This window comes from Heliangelus exortis, chromosome 11 (assembly GCF_036169615.1).
Source record: "Heliangelus exortis chromosome 11, bHelExo1.hap1, whole genome shotgun sequence".
NCBI classification, from domain to species: domain Eukaryota; kingdom Metazoa; phylum Chordata; class Aves; order Apodiformes; family Trochilidae; genus Heliangelus; species Heliangelus exortis.
Window position 1 is genome coordinate 3,504,007 of NC_092432.1, and position 20,052 is coordinate 3,524,058.

At 40.0% G+C, this 20,052-nt stretch overlaps 1 protein-coding gene across 3 annotated transcripts in view; it reads left to right on the forward strand.

Annotated features, from left to right (window-relative positions):
* The window catches only part of ADAMTS17 (ADAM metallopeptidase with thrombospondin type 1 motif 17), a 171,809-nt gene that overhangs the window by 81,259 nt on the left and 70,498 nt on the right, over positions 1-20,052 (forward strand). For all 3 annotated transcript variants that reach the window (XM_071754228.1, XM_071754229.1, XM_071754230.1), the window contains 4 exons: positions 2,866-3,006; positions 4,299-4,449; positions 17,580-17,681; positions 19,315-19,460. In XM_071754228.1, coding sequence (XP_071610329.1) covers positions 2,866-3,006; positions 4,299-4,449; positions 17,580-17,681; positions 19,315-19,460 — 540 coding nt within the window. The remainder of the gene's footprint in view (positions 1-2,865; positions 3,007-4,298; positions 4,450-17,579; positions 17,682-19,314; positions 19,461-20,052) is intronic.

Sequence of the window (20,052 nt, forward strand, 5' to 3'; positions counted from 1 at the left end):
GGACTCCTTCAGTGATGCCTTAGTGTCTTTGACTGATAACCAATGCATTATTTATATTAGAAAAGAAGCTGGAGTGTGAAACCAGAGTCCTGTTGTGCTTGCTTTGAATAAACATAGAATGAAAGGATTTTAAGGGCTGACAGTCTAAGCAGTTCTTGCCTTTGTGGAAGCTCATTGTCTTCAGGAGCCTGTGATGAACTGAAGGCTGAAATTTACCCTGTGCTCAGAATGAAGCTGGTGGCCCTGTGGTAGTAACAGCACAAAGGGAAATTGAGTCCTGCTCATCTGTAATGGTTCTGCTGGCTTTGCTGTGTAAAGGATAACGTGCAGCATGTGTTTGCTACTCCTGATAAAATGAAAAGCTCTGGTACAGAGAGCACAGAAGGCACTGGGTTTGCAGGGTAGTGTAGTGCCATTTTGACATGCCTGCTCTTACTCCAAGAGCCATTCTTATCAGCTCTTTTTTCAAGATCAGTTCATGTAAGAATAGAACTCCTTCTCATGGCAGAATATTTCAAGAGACTGATTATCTGCTTCTAATTCCATGTGAACTTCTGAATAGCAGGTAAGATTAGATAATCACAAAGAAAATGCAAAGTACTGAATCAGCACTTGCACTGCTGTTTAGCACAAACACACAATGCTCTGTCCAGTTTGTTTCTGTTGAAAGGAAGGGGACTATTCATTAGTGAAAAGAGTCAGCATGGTATTACATTTACTATGTGTTTAGGAAAAACTGATCCCTTTGATGTAGCTGGAGACCCTTGAACTTCAGAAAAGAATGTGTTAGCATGCTAGGGTATGCCTTAGTCCTGTAGGTCATTTAATCCTTTCCTCAAGTGAGTCATTGTAAGGTAAAGTAGATGCTGGGAAAAGTTCTGTACTGCCAATTAAAACAGGCTCCAAAGGTGTTGCTGGTTTAATTCTACAAGAAACTCATCACAGAGAGGCCAGTAGAGGTTGCCTGTGTACCTTGAGCTCAGATCCCCAGATAATATAAACTTGGTATGGTTCTTTTGACTTAGCAGAGCTCCTTTGCTTTATACCAAGAGCTCAGACTCAATTCTTTCCTGCTAATAACTTTGTAAAGAATTCCCGTTAAGAGATCAGGAGTGATTCAGAAAAGCATTGATTTCCACACATTCAACAAATGAACAAATTTCAGAAGAAGTCTGTAAGTAACTCTGAGATGTGAGTTCTTACAGGGAGTATGTTCTGTCTGCCTCAGGACACCCCTCCAAAATCAGAGCCCAGTAATGACTGTTACCCTTTTCTCTTATGCAGACACCTTCCTTGGGGTCAGGTTTAAAATTAAGTTAAGGACAGGAGTGTACTAATTAGTAAATGTTGCCCTTGCTGTTTGCCAACAACAACAAAAAAGCCTACTTTCAACAAATTAACAAAGAATTAATGAAGTTAATTGGAAAGCTAAGGCATTAATCTTAATGAAGGAACTCTAGACTAAACAACAGTCTTTTGTGGAGGAGATAAGATCAGGGAGCCCAACACACTGAAAAGTCAGGAAGATGGTTTGTTTTCTCCCTTTTCAAGTGGAACAGCTGAGGTGCTGACCAGGAGGCTGTTCAGGAAGCTGCCAGCATGGGAAGCTGCCAAGTCTTATCCCACGGAAGCCCTGACAGAGTAGGAAGCTGAGGGACTCAACTTTGAGTCTCAGCACTGTGGCAGTCTCAAGGCAGGCAAGCTGAAAAAGATGTTGGAAACCTGCCTCATTTTCATTAGAAAAGTTAACCTGATTTCTGCATGCCCACAGGCCTTTTAAACTGGCATTTTAGGGCAGGCAAACTTTCCTCTGGAAGATTTCCAGCAAGCTTACATACCTTGCTTTGTGGTACTGAGCTCTTCCTTTCCTGACTTTCAGGAATATGAACTGTAGATGGGCTTATTTGCATTGGAGGAATACTGCTGGAACTTTCTTCCTAGCATGTGAAGAGTTTTCTCTCTGTGTAGAAACAACATGGGTAAAATACTTGGAGTGAACTCCAGGTTCCATTGAAGTCAATGGCAAAACTCCCATTCACTTCAGTGGAGCAGGAATTTCACTCTTCATTGTTTTGAAGTTAGAGTTACTAATAGGCTGTTAAATTATTCCTGCCTGCATCAAACAAAATTTGCTTGATGTGAATGTTTCTGCTGTGTTCTAAACCCACCAAGCTTTAAAACAAGAATAACTATGAACTTCTGAGACTAAGAATTATTTTAAGTGTAGTTTTGCTAAAAATAATAATGTCCCTGGAGATAAACCTAAAATAATAGACTTCACCATATAATCTTCACTTGAAGCTAAAAATAGCATAGATGGTGGTTTAATCTAAGCCATAATTATCAAACTGCTGAAACTGGTTTTGGTTCATTGCAACTAAAAATGTATGTTGTGTTTAGGCTTTAAACAGTTGAATCCCAAAACTGGAAAGAAACAAAAGCCAAGAGCATACTCAGAAAGCAAACAGGAGCCTCTGATCTGTGGAGAAATATTGTGGATTAAAGAGTCCAACACCAGATTTAAAGCCACTTCTCCTGCCTTGCTCAGCCCAGCCAGCTAAAGACCTAACAAGTTCCTATTAATCCAAATGATGAATCACTCTCATGAATCTTCCTATAGTTACATTTCCTGGTAAGAAAGTCCATGCAGAGTGCATTTAAAACTTTCAAACACACAAAACCTTTGTGAAATCAAGAGACAAATGAAAGGAACCTATAGTTTATTATGAAACAGGTGCCCAGAGCAGTAGGTGAATGATTCTGGTATTTGGAACTGATAATGTTGTTACTAAGTCTAAGAGGAAATGAGAAACCCACTCATAACTTGATAGTTTTTTTTTGTCTTGTTTTCTTCTAATCAAACAGCATGGGAATGAGCCATGATGATGATCATCAGCCCTGTGCAGGGAGGTCTCACATTATGTCTGGAGAATGGGTGAAGGGCAGGAACCCAAGTGACCTTTCCTGGTCTTCATGCAGCCGCGATGACCTTGAGAACTTCCTAAAGTAAGGATTGTGCTGGTTATCAAAAAGCCTATCAGGCAAGAATCCAATGTGTTATTTGAAAGTGAAAAGCTAAAAATGTTTCCTTTTGAAAAAATGTGTACCTGTGTTATTAGGGTATGCAAATTCAAATGTGTCTCCATTACAGTAGGCCTTTGAAACTGAGCTTTGCAGAGAGGCAGAATTTTGTGTAGTCTTGAATGAACTGATATTGTCTTAAAAACAATCCCATTTTTTATGGAAAAATGCCCTTCATGTTGTGATGACAGAAATCTATGTGTAGGTGGCCTGAAAAAAAATCATATCCACTGATGGAGGATGCCAGCTTTGTGCTGTGTCTTTTAGATTACTGTTGTTAAATAGCTTTATATTTTAGGGAAACTTTTTGCCTGGAGGTAATTGTGATATGTTTTCTAGCCTTTCAGTGAGTGTTGGTCTGAAACAGCTCACTATAAACTTCTTTCCCACTGCATTCATATTTCAGTTCATCATGCTCAGCAGTTGAGGAAGGATTTCTGTCCTGCTGCTTTTTAACCTCTCATGTACCACAGCAAACACTAGAATTGTCTGAATTCTGTTCTGTAATTCAGCCTTACAGTGCAGCTCTCTGACAGACAGTGTCTGGCATAGTGGCCAGTGATTTTGTGGCTAGAAATGGATTCAGCACAGAAAATTCCTCCCTCTGGGGATTAGAGATGGGAGAGAAAGTAATTTTAAAAAAAGCAAAAAAAAAAAAATCAATCCAGAAACAACTCTGCTGTTGTATTAAAGGCATGAAGTTGAAAAGGAAATTGTGTCTGAACTCACTCTGGTCCCAGAGAGAGAGGAGGTGACAAAGTGATACTCCCATTTGTAAAAGATTGTTGTGAAGGCAAAAGGAAAAATCTTTATGTCTGTGATAGGTAAAAAATCAAGGGCTAAAAATTCAGCTAAGGAGATTCAGGTGAGACATGGAGACTTTCTAGCTCATGAAGCTTTGGATTGGGTAACCTGAGGGCAGAAATGAATTTCCATCTGAGTTTTAGGAAGAATTTAGACAAATATTTAGCTCAGAATGATGTGAATATGGTCTGGTTTGCCTCGGAGCCTGGTGCCAGAGATGAATTCCCAAGGACCAGAGGTTCCAATGATTTAGAAACTTTCCATATATACGCTGGGAAAAATCTGCCGTTTCACATGAGGTCATGAAATTCTCTGTTAAGAGAGAAGACAACTGCTTCTCTCCAGCAGTGGTCTAACACCCCAGCTCAAAGGTGCTTTCCCTTCAAGCCATATTTATTTCTTACACCCCACAGGTCCAAGGTCAGCACCTGCTTGCTGGTAACAGACCCCCGGAGCCGCTACGCGGTGCGGCTCCCTCACAAGCTGCCTGGAATGCACTACAGTGCTGATGAACAGTGCCAGATACTTTTTGGGACCAATGCTACATTCTGTAAGAACATGGAGGTAAGAGCTCACGAGGTGTACCTGGAAACAAGGTGGTAAGTGGAAAAAAAGCTGTCAAGCACTGGGGGAGAAAAGGTCTGTGATTCCTCAGGACTTCTTAATGGGATTTTCAGCGTGTTCAGCACTGCTGGTACAAAATGAGTGGTCAAACTCCCACTGACCTTTGTGTCACCAGCACATACTCCTGCAACCCTTCTCCTTCCCCTGCATTGGTCTTCTTCATCTCCTAAAGCAGACCCAGAAAAACTTTTGTTTGTACTTGGCCTTAACTTAAGGGCAGTTCCCTTTTGACACTGTTTTGCTCAAGTACTTGGGAGAGATTGTTTTGCTGGAAGTTCAGCTGAGGTGAAGGTCTCGTCTCACAGGAGTGGTTGCCTGCTTTCACAGAGTCAGCTTTGCTGACTGTCTGGATCTTTCAGTAGACCTCACTTTCAGACTGCTACAATATTCTCAGGAGCTGATTCTTAACTCTGTGCCAAGGAAATATTAATGACTGTTTGTTTGATGAGGCTATTTAGAGATTTGTGCAGAATTAGTGCCCTTCCCATGTGTTTTCCAAGCAACGTGATGGTTAGTCAGGATTTGGGTGCAGCATGGCTTGTTTCACATGGTTGATTGGCAGAATGGAAGCACTGATTTTTGAGTTCCAAAAGCAGGTCATATTTGAGATGAGGCTGCCTCTGGCATTTGGACAGCTAAACTTTTCCTAAGGTCTTCATTCTGACCAGAGCTTGTTTGCATCCCACTTTAGACAGGGACTGGAGAAGGGCTTTCTTCCAGTGTGACCTTGGAGATACCCAGAAGAAAGTCATGTGTCCTGTCAGCAGCACCAGCTGGCAGGACTCTATCCTGTATAGACAGGCATGGAGCAGCCAGGTTTTTTTTCTGTCACTAACTAGGCATTTGTATTTTTTAGTTGTCCTTTATTCCCATTCTGAGTGCTTAGGATCTTAAATCAGTGTTAACAAAGAAAATAATAATCAGTGATAACTGATGTTTCTAAGTGCCAAATGGAACACATGCAAGTCCTGGGAACATGCTCTTAGTTTCACATTTACTGTTTTATTTATTTTGGATTTGGAAACTTGTTAATATAAAACAATAAGAAAAGAATATGGGTAGGTTGTATTTTCCAGCTCCATCAAGAAAGTGCAGACCACCAGGACTACTGTACTGGAAGCAAAGTATTAGAATATAGGTCTGTAAAGAAAACCTCAGATCTACCCAGGATGATTCAAGTTCTTCCACTTGTGTGGGTGTCACCCAGCATGCCTGGTGTTGGAATAGTTACTTGCTATTTCCCTTGTTGAGATAAAAACCATTCTGTTCCTGGATAGTCCAGTGCCTAATGAGAATGTCAGCCTACTGGTAGGTGGTCAGCTTTTCTCATGCAAAAACTGCATGTCCAGTCTGGAATTGCTTCAGGGACAATTTGCTTGCCAGAAGAATAAGCCAAGAAGCACTGTTCTCTGAAAGATACAGACAACAGGTGTTTGTGCCTCTCAAGATTTTTCATTATTTGACATTTTTAGAACATAGTAAAACCTGTGCTCTTTCCCTTCATCACTCCTTTAGAATCTCCCAGAGAACATATTTTGTAGGGACTTTAGTATTTTCTAATGAAAAGCCTTGTAGAGCTTCAGCAGATTAACACCAATTTGCCTTCACTTAGTTAGAAATATTTTCTTGTTACAGATATGTGTGTTGGTATTCACACTGTGAAGCTTTGCATCAATTACATCAAATGCCATTAATTTAAGTAAATATTTGCATCCTGTTATGCTGCTCAGAACTGACGTTTGGAGTCAATGGAAGGAAACTCTTTAAGGGAAATGATCAGCTTTCATTTTGAAGCCTTCAAAGTTTTTGTTCTTTTCACCTTTGTGTTTCTCTGCAGAATGCTTGTATCATAAGTCTCAAAGCTGTCTACAAAAATATGAATGAAAAAAAAAATTGGCACTAGTCATTGGCATTAGCTGAAGAAATTATTGGCAAATATAGCTGTCTCCTCTTTTAGCCAATGGTAATGTGGTATTTTTAATTCAGTAAAGTTTAAAAAAAAATCCAAATGTAAAAGTAATAAACATTTGACAGTAAATATTTGTTACAAAAAGGAAGTAAACTTCAGGAAATGAGCCCTCTCAATCTTTTTAGAATTACATAAGTCTACTGTCTATTTTCTTATATAATAAAAGAGTTTCATTATAACATTTCTTTGGAGGTTGTTGAGCTGCATAATTGTATCAGGAAAACTGGAGGGCCTAAATTCAAAAATACCATACAATCTGGTGGTAGAGGGAATTTCAGAGATTAGATGAATCCAAAATTTTGACATTTTTGAGAAACTGCAGAAACATTCTGTGCAGTAAGCTCTTTCCCTTAAAGGCATCAAAGGCCAAATTTTTAAACTAATGTAATCATTTGCTGTTGGAGAGAGTCAGGTGCCTAAATCCTTGGCAGTGTTTGGATCTTGGACACTGCCCAACTAGATAGTTAATCCATGAATGTTCAATGTTATCTGGATATTTCAGTTGCATCTCCAAATTCTTTTTCCATGTTTGTTGTTAATGATAACTCAGATGCCCAGGTCTGCCAGACCAGCTATCCTGCAGCTATCCTATTCCAAATGTGCAGAACAAAACCAAAAACATAAGGTGTAGGCTCAGCTTGATACAGACTATATCTCTTGATACATAGACCTCTTGATTCTCATTTTTAATTTGCTTGGAAACTGTGTTTACATTTTATGACACTATTTTTTTTTAGTTAACTAATTAACAGCATGCCTATATGGTAACAAGCTTAATCATAGCCTATGATTGTAATCTGTGACCTCCAAGATGTATCATTTAGGATTTGGTTCTGTAACATCAGTGTGGAGTAAGATTTACTAGTGCATGCCACCTGTTTAAGGAGCTGTGGAACCAGGCTTTTAGGCTGGATGCAAGGTACAATAAATTTCTATTGATATAAAAAGCAATATTTCTATTATGATACTGTGTGAATAACAATTGGCAAGATTAACTGGCAGGCTCCTGAGGGAAAGCAAGTTCATTTTGGTGCTTGCTCTGCTCATCATTCTGTTGGTTTGAGATACATGCAGGTGGCCAGTTAAAGATTAACTTTAACCTGAGTATTAGCTGAGTGAATCCTTGCTCAGGAAAGGAAATGTTTTCATGGCTTTGTGGAAGAATTAGTTTTGATCTGAGGAACTTAAGAAGAAAATAGAAGCTAGGCAGTTCTCAAGGGAGATGATTCCCCATGTGATAATGAATATCTCAACACCCTTCAGTAGTTATCCCCTTTTGTATCAAAGTTACATAATTTTCTCCAGTGTATGCCAAAGGATCAGAAGTGCTTTCACATGGTGTTTTCTGTTAATCTTTCCCATTGCAGATGTTAGGCAGTGCCTGATGAATGAGAACACTTATCTAGCAGAGCATACAAATGTGTCTCTACCATACTGCCTGCTTTCAGGTGGGAGCCTGTACCCTCATGCCCCTTGCAGTGCTGGAAGAGCTTTTGGGCCACCTAAGAGTTTGCACAGTGATTTTTGTTTTGATCAAGATCAGTTGATTTTCACAGAAATGAAATATGTGTGTGTCATTCTCAACCTCAGAGTAAAATCATGGTACAGATTGTGAAAAAAACTGAAGAACAATGTACCCCTGACATGTGCATGATGAGTGCACCCTAAGCACAGGGATCTGTTGGTATTCTGGGTGTTAGATGCTGGTGTGAGACCAGGGCTAAGATGCTGGCTGTGCAAATTGCTGGAAACTCACCCTGTCTGACCTCTGTTCTTCAGATCCACACTGGGCTATGAGTCAAATATTGTGAATTCATTTGACCCCTATGAAAAGAAGAAGCAAAAAGCTTCAGCCCCACTCAAGCCATGAAGGATTCTGCAGAGAGGAGACTTTAACCCTTTGCTGTCCCCTTTATTTAACAGTTCTGTCAGTGAGGGGAAAAGCCCAGGTGGTTAAGTTCAGCCTCTCACAGAGCAGTGATGGTGTTTCTCCACCAGAAATGTCTTAAAACTCATTGTTCAGAACCTCACATGAAAACATACTGTTTGTTTCATCAAAATATGGGGTTTGTTTTTCAGACTGGCATGCCAACTAATAGAGGCTTTTGCCTTGAAATTATATTTATGGAAAAAAATGTGATTTCTATCTCTTGTATCCAGTGTTTGGCTTATTTATTATTAACACATTTTTGCGGGTTTTTACATAACCATTATCTTTCCCTATTGTTTTGACTCAAAAATGTGCTTAGGCTGAAATGGCATGTGGAAAGAGATTAGCATTGCTACAAAGAGATTTTTTTTTTTTCTGAAAAAGGGACACTGTCAACTTGGATGTAACTAGGAATGTGGATTTTGACACAATGCTGTTTTTAAGAAAACTTGTGATGGTCAGAATTTGCTCCACTGTTTTTTCTTCAGTTCAAGTTGTTTTTTTCACAAATTATTTCCTGGTATCTACAAGCCACAGGGCAGCAGTGCAGAACAAGAGGATAAAGTTGATTATAAGCCAAAGGAGTCCGAGCAGATTTCTGTGCTAAAATGGAAAAGGAGAGGAACCTAAAAGTAAAGAAAGAGCAACAATTGTAACTCTCAAGTGGACTTTAGGTATTCCTTCAATTTTCATATTGAATGCTATGGTGGTGAATTTAATTAAGGAATTGGGAGTCTCTCTGTGATCTTGATCTTGCAAAGAGTTTGCCAGAGTGGACTCTTGGACTCCAGACATGGGAATGAATGGGCCTCTGTTTTTTCTTTGCAGAGTCATTTACAAGATCCAGACAATGATAGGAAGCCCTATTATTTAGTAATGTATAGAATATTTACAAGAACATGGTAATTAGATTGAGAGCTGATTTACCCCGAAAAGAATAGGTTGCATTGTCATTGTTTTGTACAACCAAGGACTTTGTCTACATAATTTTCCATTACACAATATAGCTTTTGCATAAATATAATAATAATAAATAAAAAATCTGGGAGAGGATGGGTTTGGTTTTCTTCAGGCTTGCAGGATAGAAGCCTGACAATTCTAAAATAAAATTAGAAGATTTTCTTTTTTAGAAATAAAGGTAACCATTTGCTTAATTGCCATACTCTTATGTTATAGTTGCCCTAATGCAGGTTATTAAAATTCAGACTATTTTCAGGTTGCCTGTTCCATATGAGACTGAAGTGTCCTATTTCACTGCTTCTGTATGTTGCAAAAAGACCTTTTTCTCTTTACTTTCAGTGGAAATACTTTTTGTTTAAGACAGAGAAAGAAAGAGAGTGAAGCAGAGTTCCTGACTGGGCAGCACAGCCCAGTTTACAATTATTGGAATGCTTCAGAAATTTTTGTACGTGTTTCAGTTTGGAAGATGGTCAAAACACATTCTGGTGCAGTGGTTTAAAGAAAAATAAAAAGAGAGAGAGGAACCAAAATAAAATTATAAAAATACAATGTGGAAATTTAAGAATATAAAAATAATAAACTCTTAAAAAGAATAGAGAGTACCTATTAAGAATCAATCACTTAGGCTTGGCAGTTCTACATTTCTTATTAAGACACGAGGGGAGGGAGAAAGAATTAGTGTAGCCTTGTGATGTGGCATCTACAGCTGAAGTTTGAACTTAACAAAATTAGCCAAAATACGATTGAGTATCAGCCTGAAAATAGTGTATAACAAGCTTGAAGGGCATTCAGACCTCTCCCATTGGACTTCTGGGAACTTCCCATCTGCAAAACACTTCAAGAAAAAACTCCCATAATCTTCACAACCACATCTGAGCAGTGTGTGTATGTATCTATATTTATTTTACTGTCCTTTTTTTCTCTTTTCCCATGGCCAAGAAACACAATCCATGATCTCATTCTTTTAATTTCCCAGGTTTTTGTGGGGGGAGTTTCTTACTTTTTTTTTCATGGACAACACTGCCTGGTTGTTTAGAAAAATCAATGCATTTTGTATCTTAAAATCAGGTGCTAAGACCTGAGGAGTTTGCTGGGAGTTACTGAGTGAAGGCAACAGGAGATGGATGTTGCAGAGTGCAAATTTCAGGCTCTAAGTTTCAAACACAGTATTATGATTATGAAAATTGCCTGAAGCTCTTGCCCTTTCTTCATCAGGGGCAGATATCTTCTCCTGAGCTAGATAACAGCATCATCTTTTGAACTTTTAAGCCTTTTGCTGGTGGGGTACATGTAGTATGAACCTGAGAGCAGAACCTTTATAGAATCCCATGGTGATACAGCTGCTGTGGTCCTGACATGGTTGGTTGGCCACAGCTCTTCTAAGCACACTGAAGCAGAAATTTGTAATAAGTCAAAGTACAAATTTTCTAGCATTTAATTCAGAGGAGTGACTCTGTTCCAGTGCCTTGTACCACATCTCCACTTCTTGTCTTGTCAGTTTTTTCTTTCCTCCTGATGCATGTTCAGCAAGTTCAATCATGGCCTAAATTTTCAAATTAAGTAACGGGTTTGAATTTGTCCATTTTTTAGCCACTCTGTGATTTTGACTCTGTGGTTTTTCAGAAGCCTTGAGCTTCCATGAGCTTTCAAAGGTTGCCCTCCTTGAAGTATTTCCAGTCAGGCATCTCAAACCACTCTTCACTTCTCAAAATACTGGTTTCTTGTATCTCCCCCAGACTGAAACAATATCCGGATATGGCATTGCACATTTCCAGTGCAAAAGGAATTCATTCCAGTTAATTTCCTTACAGGAAAGGGTGAAGAGCTTGCAGTAGGCCAAACCCTTCTCAAAGGGATTTTTATCTTTCTCTGTCTCTTGCCATCTAACCTGCAGAGCAGTTCTGCTGTCAGAGATGGCAAACTTGGCAAATGATCCCTCCTGCATCCGCTCTAGAGAGGTCAGGGCTCATCTTCCTGCCTGTGTTGAAAAGCCTGGTTTTCCTTTTGCTAATATTTTTTGAAATGAGAGCTCTAGATTTTTCTAATCCTTCAGCTTTCATTGGCTGTTAGAAAGGTTATTTGACTGAAAATTATACGCAGTGAATTTCAACCTGACTTTAGACACCCAAACCTGCCTGTGGTCAGCAGTGTCTCATGGTAAGTTACTGTTTTGGAAGCTGACAGACATTTTGTCTTTCTCCTTGGAAGACCAAGGGAAAAATTCTTATGTTTTGAGCATAGTATCACTCTTGGTATCACTCCATAGACTCAGATGTGTAAGGGTAAATTTCATGTGGGATCTGTGGCACATCAAGCCATCTAGCTCAGAGAACCAAACCCAGTGTGACACCCTCTATTTTTACTGCCTTCAGTTTGTTTTGTTTTTTCTAACACAGAACATTAAAAAATCTGGGAAATTACCATGTCAAAGTTTTCTGCTGTTCTACAGGGAAAGGAGGAACACTGGAAAGCAGTGAACTCTCAAGGACCATTTCCTTAAGAGTTCTTTCATTGTCAAGATCCATTTCCTTGAGAGTTAAAACAATTGTTGATTTTATACACTCGTGTCTGATGTTGGTGACTTTCCACTCAGACCAGTTTTGATGAAGAGTCCAGTCATTAAGTTAACGGAGATACATTGCTAAAAAAAAAAATCATATAAAGGGAAATTGATTCTAAATTTGTTGACTCCAAGCAGATAGGTTATTGGTGCTGTTCATCCAAAAAGCCTCATGTTCACATGTGTTTCTGTGTATTCTGAAGAAACAGAGAGATCACCAAGTAGTGAAAATAGGGAAATGTTTAAGAAACCTTTTCTGGTTGGTTGCATCTAAAAATGTGTGACTGCATTTTATAATACAGTGTGAGATGCTTTCTGTCTAACAGTAGAGATCCAGTCTACTTTTCCATTAAGGAATAAAATGACACTTTATGAATCGGTGGGATTGTTGCTCAGTTTCATTAAAATGAGAAGTTAGGGGCTATTGCCCATTCCCTGAATATTCTAGGATAGTCCTTGTGATTCTTTCTCAAACCTTCCCTTGACTTTTGGATCAGGTCTGTTGTTTGTTCAGACAGACAGATGCTTCCACTGTTGGAAGCACTATTCCACTTCCTTGGAATATCAGCTCTAGAGAGAGGACAGCAGCTGGCCAGTGGTACATGTATCCAGACTTCAATGACCTTATCTTGTCTGGGGCAGCACATGGCTCCTTTTCCAAAGTGTCTTCCAATTTTACAGGATTCTGATTTTGAGCACTTCTGATTTTCAACAGCAGGATGTTCCATGGAATAGCAATGGCAAACAACAGTGCTTGCCTCCCCTGTGATCCATTGTAGACTGTCAGTTGTTTATGTGCCCAAAATTAAAGGCAGTGATAGTGTAGAAGTTGGGGTTTTGTTTTTGTCACCTTGTACAAAGAATTTCTCCTCAGAAGTGTGCTGTGAGCCTTCAAGAACATGTACATAACGTGTTGAATAGAAAAGTGTGTGTAAATTGTGTGTTTATTGTACTTAATAGGTGTTAATTAGGATTCTGTAAGTATGTTTTCTCTCACAGTTAGCTATATGCAAAGCCAAAACCATGGCTACACAAAAAGATGTGATAGTTTTGACAGCCAGGCTCTTCATAAGTGTGCCTGTGTGTTATGTGGTCTCTTGCTCCTCTTCTTTAAGGATATTTACTCTTTCAGAGTTCTTCCTCATAATCCCCTCATTTTGACAGCAAAATTGGCTTCATGGTGGTCCAGTTCTGCTGCTAGAAATTAGAGGTTCCTCTTTCCAGCAGGCAATAGGCAACAGGAAAAAATTCATTCTCGGGAGAAATAAGTGTTTCGTTTTTCAAATGAACCAGAGGTGAGGGAGTAAATGTGTAGGGAAAGAACTAACTTCTGTGGAGCTGTTCCCTGCTGGGAAGGACATTTTGATTCATTGGGTTCTCCTTATGCTTTGGAGATTTGGAAGCTCCCCCTTTAGGTATTAATCTCAGGCTTTGAGATGGGGACTGTTGTGAACTCTTTCTTCTCACTGAGACCAAAAAGCCAGACCCACAGCCAGAGGTGTTCCTGGGTTGGTTCTGGCCCAGGAGTTGGTTCTGGTTTTACCCTGAGGTTCAGGCAGTGTGAGCAGAGGCTGTGACACTGAGCAGAGGGCTGCACAACTCAGAGCAGTGTTTCCCAGCAGACTTTCAGCAAAACATTTTATCTCTTTCTGCTCCTTATCTTCCCACCTATAACAGAGGGATAAAGCTTCCTTTATCTCCAACCTCCCAGAAGTCTGTTTAGATTGAAAGTTATTTGAGGAAGACACCTGGCACAGTCAGGCCCCTTTCTCAAATAGATGCCATGATAATACCTGTAACTGGAAGTGTTGTTCACCTGCTGAGCAGCTGTCTCCTACCTTGAGAGTTTCCAGGCTGTGACCTCTCAGAACCAGTTTCTAACAGATGTACAGACAAGTTTTCCTATCTTTCTGGAGTTTTTGAGAGTCTTAAATTTGCACTTTTGTATTTTTTTTTTTCTCTCTATAAATTCCTTAAGGTTTCACTTGGACAAGCATTTCAATTAAAAAAAACAAACAAAAACAACAAAAGAAAATGGAAATATTACTTTTCAGCAACAGTCTTACTTTTTTTCATTTTATTTTGGTCTTGGAAATATTTCCAGCTGGGAGCTGATCCAAAGATGACCTTTCCCTACAGACAGTTTCAACAAATCAGTATTTTTCCAGTGAAAAATATCTATCACTGGAAAACCAACCCAAACTGGCACTTTTTAAAGGCAACAAGGAAGACTTTGCAGGCAGAGACCTGCCTTCAAAGAGCTGGTTGCTGACTTTACAGATAGCAGTAACACAGTTCTTTTGATGGCTTCTTCTGTATCACTGTAAGCTCTGAGCTGCCACTCATATACAAGCAACTTCCTTTCAAGTCCTGCCATTTCTCACTTTGATATTTCCCCACAAAGCTGGTGATTTAACTATTAAAAAGTCAGTAACTGCAGCTGTCTAGCTATAGGACTGCTTAATGGGGATTTTTGTTTGGGTTTCTATTGTAGCTGAGGAGGATATATGATCTCCTTTGAAATGAGCTATTAACGTGATAAAACATCTTGGGAACATACACTACCAAAGCTGATGGTTTAATCCTTGCTGGGGTATCTGAATGCTCTATTAAATATGAGGGGCTGCACTAACGAGTGCTTGAGCTTTGTAGTGGTATGGCACCAGAACACAGAGCTGAAGCACAGTTCCCAGATTTTTCTCTAACTGTTTCCTGCAATATGCTTTGCATTTAGTGTTCGGAATCAAACACAGGGATACTATAAAAATCCTGGATTTTCCGTACCTCAAAGATGGGAAATTTCAGAAAGGCTGATGTTGCTAAAAGTGTTTTTTTTTTCCCCTCATTTATTTCCCTATAAATAGGTTTATGTATACATGGATATACAAACGTGCATGGATCTGTACACACATACAGACACATGGCTGTGAATGTTTGCAGCCGCTGTCTCCATAGGCTGGGCTCAGTTGTGTAGCTCTGCTGGGACAGACTCACCTGTTTGGGGTTATCTGTGCCCATTGCTTCCCCCAGGCCATGGCTCATACCTGAAAGTGTTAGCTGCCTTTATCACTTTCCATGTTCTTGTGGGCTACAGAGGAATTCTGGCTGGCAACCAAGATTTTACAAAAAAACCGCTTCATTTTTATGACTTCCTGTTTCCACACCCTCCCCCCCCTTCCTCCTCCGTGTTTTACTTCAAAGATGGGAATTTAACTCTAATTTACATGCAGCTCATGATCCAGGGGCTTGAAGCTGAAGCTTAACAAGTACTGGCAGTGCAAAATGCACAGATATGTAGCAACAGTGCTCATATGTGTGTAAAACAACTTAGGGATGCAGTGAATTCCCTTACATCTTCAGCCAGGATGTCTTTCTGACAGAAAGCAGAAGTTGAGGGTTTCCTTCTGGAACCATGGGGCAAAATTTCTGTCTGGGTCATTCAAGAGGTCAGGCTGGAAGGTTTCTCATCACATTGTACTCTGAAGGCTTGTGGCTATGTGTAAGGGAGGGGCTGGAGCCTTGGGACATGGAAATAAATGCTGCCTGCACCCTTCATCTCTGGAGCTTCCCTTCATGTTAATGCATCAGTGTTCTTCAACCACAGTTGGAAAGGAGGCATTGCTGATTCTGCTTCCACAGGATCACTGTCCACAGTCAGCAAGTCAGAGCACAGATTATCAGTTAATTCCTGACCTTGATGTAACAGTAGCCACATTCATAAGTCATCAATACAGTTATTTGTAATTGTAAAGAAGCTGTTAGAGTTTAAGATGTTTGTTGTGTTCATAGACTGCATTTAGTTGTGTCCTGTAACTGCCTTTAGCATGTCCTGCCACTGCAGCCAAACCCTCCTGTGATGACTTCAGCTTAGGGCTGTGACATTCACTGGTTTTGAATCCTCTTCAGTCATTCATATGTGTAAATATAAAGAATAACCCACAACCTTTATATCCCAGTGAGCTGAACCAGATGTGAGGGTGCTGGAGCTTTACATCTAGGAAAACAAGCATCCTCTCAAAGCTCCAAGTTGGGTGTTTGGGGAAAAGCTTTTTCACTTTAAACTGTTTATTGCCTAGATTAGTGTTCTTTCTGTAAGACTTACAGACAGTTAATTGGTGGACTTTTTGATATTAGTCCTCTCCAGGGAAGGAGATTTTTGAGAATCTGGCAGTTGTGGTGTGGAACAATTGATTTCTCAGTAAGCTCTCAAATCTCTGGCTTCTCAGTTCTTCTGCCTCAGTATAGCTCTATCTGTAAAACAGTTTGTGGTGTTCTTATGGCTAATTGGTGCTTAAGTGCTTTCAGAGCTGTGGGAAAACTGCTAATTAGTCACAGTCGTTTAGTGAAAATTACTGAAGTCTGATATTTTCCTATATGCTTTATTAGTTCAGGGAAAATGCCTTGAAAATTCACTGACTTAGGCTTCCCTGGTGTATTTGCTGTTGTTTGTTTGAGGATGATTTTCTATGTTGTGGTTAATACAGATGTTGCTGAATTGAGCTTCGAGTTTTTGTGCGTGTTCTCTGAGTTTACATAGTGCAAAATCCTCGTTCCAGAAAAGAAGGTAGAGGAAAAACAGGATGCAGATACTGTTGCAGTAACTATTTTGTTTCAGTGTGCTGTACATCATCACTCTTGGTGTTGGGATTTATCTCCTCTGCAACCTCAGCCGTGCAGATCTGTTTTCTATAGACACACCAACATGCATGTACACAAAAACACACCCACACCCACAGCCTCTTCCATTACATTGTGCAAGACCCAGGAGGTTGAAGCATGTTGACTCAACTATTTAATGAGGTGCAATAAATCTTGACAGGACCAGCTGGCACTAGAGCCAGGCTTCTCATCTTTTTACCATTACATTGAAATGTGAACAATAGTGGAAAGAAATGTTACTCTTCTTTTTCTTTCTTTGGTACTCAAATCTGTATTGAAATCATCCACTTCCATGGAATGCAAAGCACGGTGGATGCTGTGGAAAATGTTAATGATGTAAAGGCCCCTTTTTTACTGGTTCTTTTTCTCAAATTCTGGAAATGTTATTGATCTGACAGATCACGCAAGTGTGGTCAGCATTAATATCTCTGCAGCACACATTGCCTGAGCAGAGCAGCAATACTGAGTAATGATACCCAGAAGATGTTTCAAGGCTGGTAGTGAGATGTGCTGCACCTCTTGCTGCTCTGCACCACACATCTTTCTCCTTCTCTGGTTCATTGGTCTCTAACAGCTACTTCTCACTGCCAAGTCTTTTATTAATTTTGCCCCTTCTTGTCACCAAGCTCCTCCTCTGCTGCATGGCACACCATAAAATCCTTTCCTCTTTCTCATTCCTCTTCTGTTTCCAAGGGGCATTGCTGGCTGATAATAGCTATCACCATGTCTGGGAGGGCTAACTGCATTCCATCATTCTTAGTTACTTAAGTATCTTTAAAAAATCCAAGTAATTAAGCATCTTGGAAATCTAAGCATAAGGCACCCATCTTCACTTCTCATGTAAGATTCTTTTTTAATGGACCAGATTTATTATTGTGAAAAGAAATGTATTTAAATAATGCACTTCTTGTTTTGGGCTTTGCAGTGTATCCTGTAATGACAGTTGACATCTCCAGAAGTAATAACTGCACCTCATTGCTTTGTGATTACAGCACTTGATGTGTGCTGGGCTCTGGTGCCTGGTGGAAGGAGACACATCCTGTAAAACCAAGCTGGACCCTCCTCTGGATGGCACTGAGTGTGGTGCAGACAAGGTAATCAAAATTCTCAGTAGCAATCAGTTTGGGTTTTTTTCCAGCATTGTCTGGGGAATAATGTTTCCAAGATGTTCAGTATTTATCGTAAACTCAGATTTTTTACTCCTTCTGTTACTGAAACTATTTGATTAACAGCTGGATTGGGTTAACTCTTTCTGATTTGATGTTATGTGTATTCCAGTAGCTTCTGGAGACCTCAATAGTTAAGTTCTTGTGGTCTGGGCACTACACAGACACTGCACCAGAGTGTAAACACAGCCTGAGTACCCTACAAGTCACGTTAGGTAGCAGCTCACTCCTGAGCCTCCTGGTCAGTGCTGTCAGAGGTGTTTCACAGGTGAGGTGTTCTTTCAGTGTAAGCCAAAACCACCACTGCCTTAGCTATATTTCATGTAAAAAGCCTGGAGGTTTTGGCTGACATTTGGTGAGTGGAGAAAGATGGGGAAAGAAAAAAGAGGCTACCTGAAGGACTTTATAGTTTCTAAAAGTAGCTCAGAATGTGTTGAACTCAAATTCAGTGTTGATCAGTTATTTTTCACGTATTGTTTGCTGTACTCTGTGTACATGGTCAGATGGCTAAGGCACACAAAGACTTTCCAGGAACCAGATCAAGGTAGAAAGTTGTCTAAAGAAACACAAACTAAATTTTTAGATGGGTCAATCTCCTTCCAGTGAAAATCACCATTATAGTCACTGGCTTCTGGTGTGTAAGGGTGGGGGTAACTGAGGCTTAGCTGCAGCCTCCCAGCTGACCTCCTGTGTCACCAGAAATTGAATTAAGTGAGTATGTTTAACCTCTGAGTTAACTGGGCTGTTGTAGATGGTATGTGGGTCATAAAGTGGTTGATCTCCCAAGGTGGCTGGTAACTTAAACTAAACAGTGTTAAACTACACAGAAACTTGACTGGCTTGGTAACTGCCAGCTCCCTGGGTTTGGATTCTAATATTTTTGTATTTTATATGGTTGAGGAGGTAAGAAAGAGTAAAATTTAAAAGTGTTACTAAACTCAAAGATGAGAGACCTTTTCTTGCAAATAAAATTAAACAATGGCTCGAAAAGCTGGGTCCTGGAAAGCATGACAAGGAAACTGAGACAAAAAGATTTTTAGATATCTGTTTTTCTAACTCCAGGAGTCCTGGTGATTCTTTTGTAAGACTGGTTTCCAGTGCTTACTGTGTCACATCCTGGACAGAGCAGGAGAATAGGCCAAGTTTGCAGCTTGGTCAGGAGCCAGAGCAACCTTATAGAATCAGAGGTTGTTTGGGTTTTAGCCAAGGTAGGTCCAAAATACCTCAATTATTTTGCACACACTGGGAATACTGCTGATGAAGACATTGCTTTGGGGTATGATTTCTTGGACTCAGTTTCTGTGAGGAGTGTGGCTTCAAATCTTAGCACTTACACAGTTACCTGCTGCACAAACCAAGGAGCTCAATTCTGTGATATTTTTTTTAATGGCAGAACTCCCTGCAGGGGTTTGTTGAGGGTGACACTTGCATTTCTGTTTTACCTCCCATGCTTCTCCTTCTCCCTTGTAACCCCTCGAACATTCTTTTAAGTCCACGTGCACAGGAATATTTGCAAGAATGGAGCTCTTTCACAGGCTGGGCTAACACAATTGCATTTCAGTGGTGCAGAGCTGGGGAGTGTGTCAGTAAAACTCCCATCCCTGAGCATGTGGATGGGGACTGGAGCATGTGGAGCCAGTGGAGCATGTGCAGCCGGACCTGCGGCACGGGAGTGCGGTTCCGACAGAGGAAATGTGACAACCCCCCGTAAGTCTTCACCACGTGATGAGTTCTTTCTTCTTCTTTTTTTTTTTTTTTTTTTTTTTTTTTTTTTTTTTTTTTTGTTTGTTTTTTTTTTTTGTTTTGTTTTGGGTTTTTTGGGTTTTTTTGGTTTTTTTTGTTTTTTTTTTTGTTTGTTTTTTTTGTTTTTTTTGTTGTTGTTTTTTTTTGGTTTTTTTTGTTGTTGTTGTTTTTGTTTTTTTGTTTGTTTGTTTTTTTTTTTTTTTTTTGTTTGCATGTAGCACTTAAACAATCCTTGCTGCAAGAGTACAGGGAAGAAATGGGCAGCAGAGCTGCGTAGGGAGGAAAAATTTTAGGAAGAACTGCTTTACAAAGAGGGTTGATCAGGCATTGGAATGGGCTGCCCAGGGAGGTGGTGGATTCTCTGTCCCTGGAGGTTTTAATAAGAGACTGGGTGTGGCACTCAGTGCCATGGTCTGGGAACCACAGTGGTAGTGGATTAAGGGTTGGACTTGATGATTTCAGAGGTCCTTTCCAACCCAAATGATTCTGTCAAGAGGTTTCTTGTTCACAAGCAGCAAGGACCAGGTCAAAATCCTGGAGTGAATGCAGGTTGTGT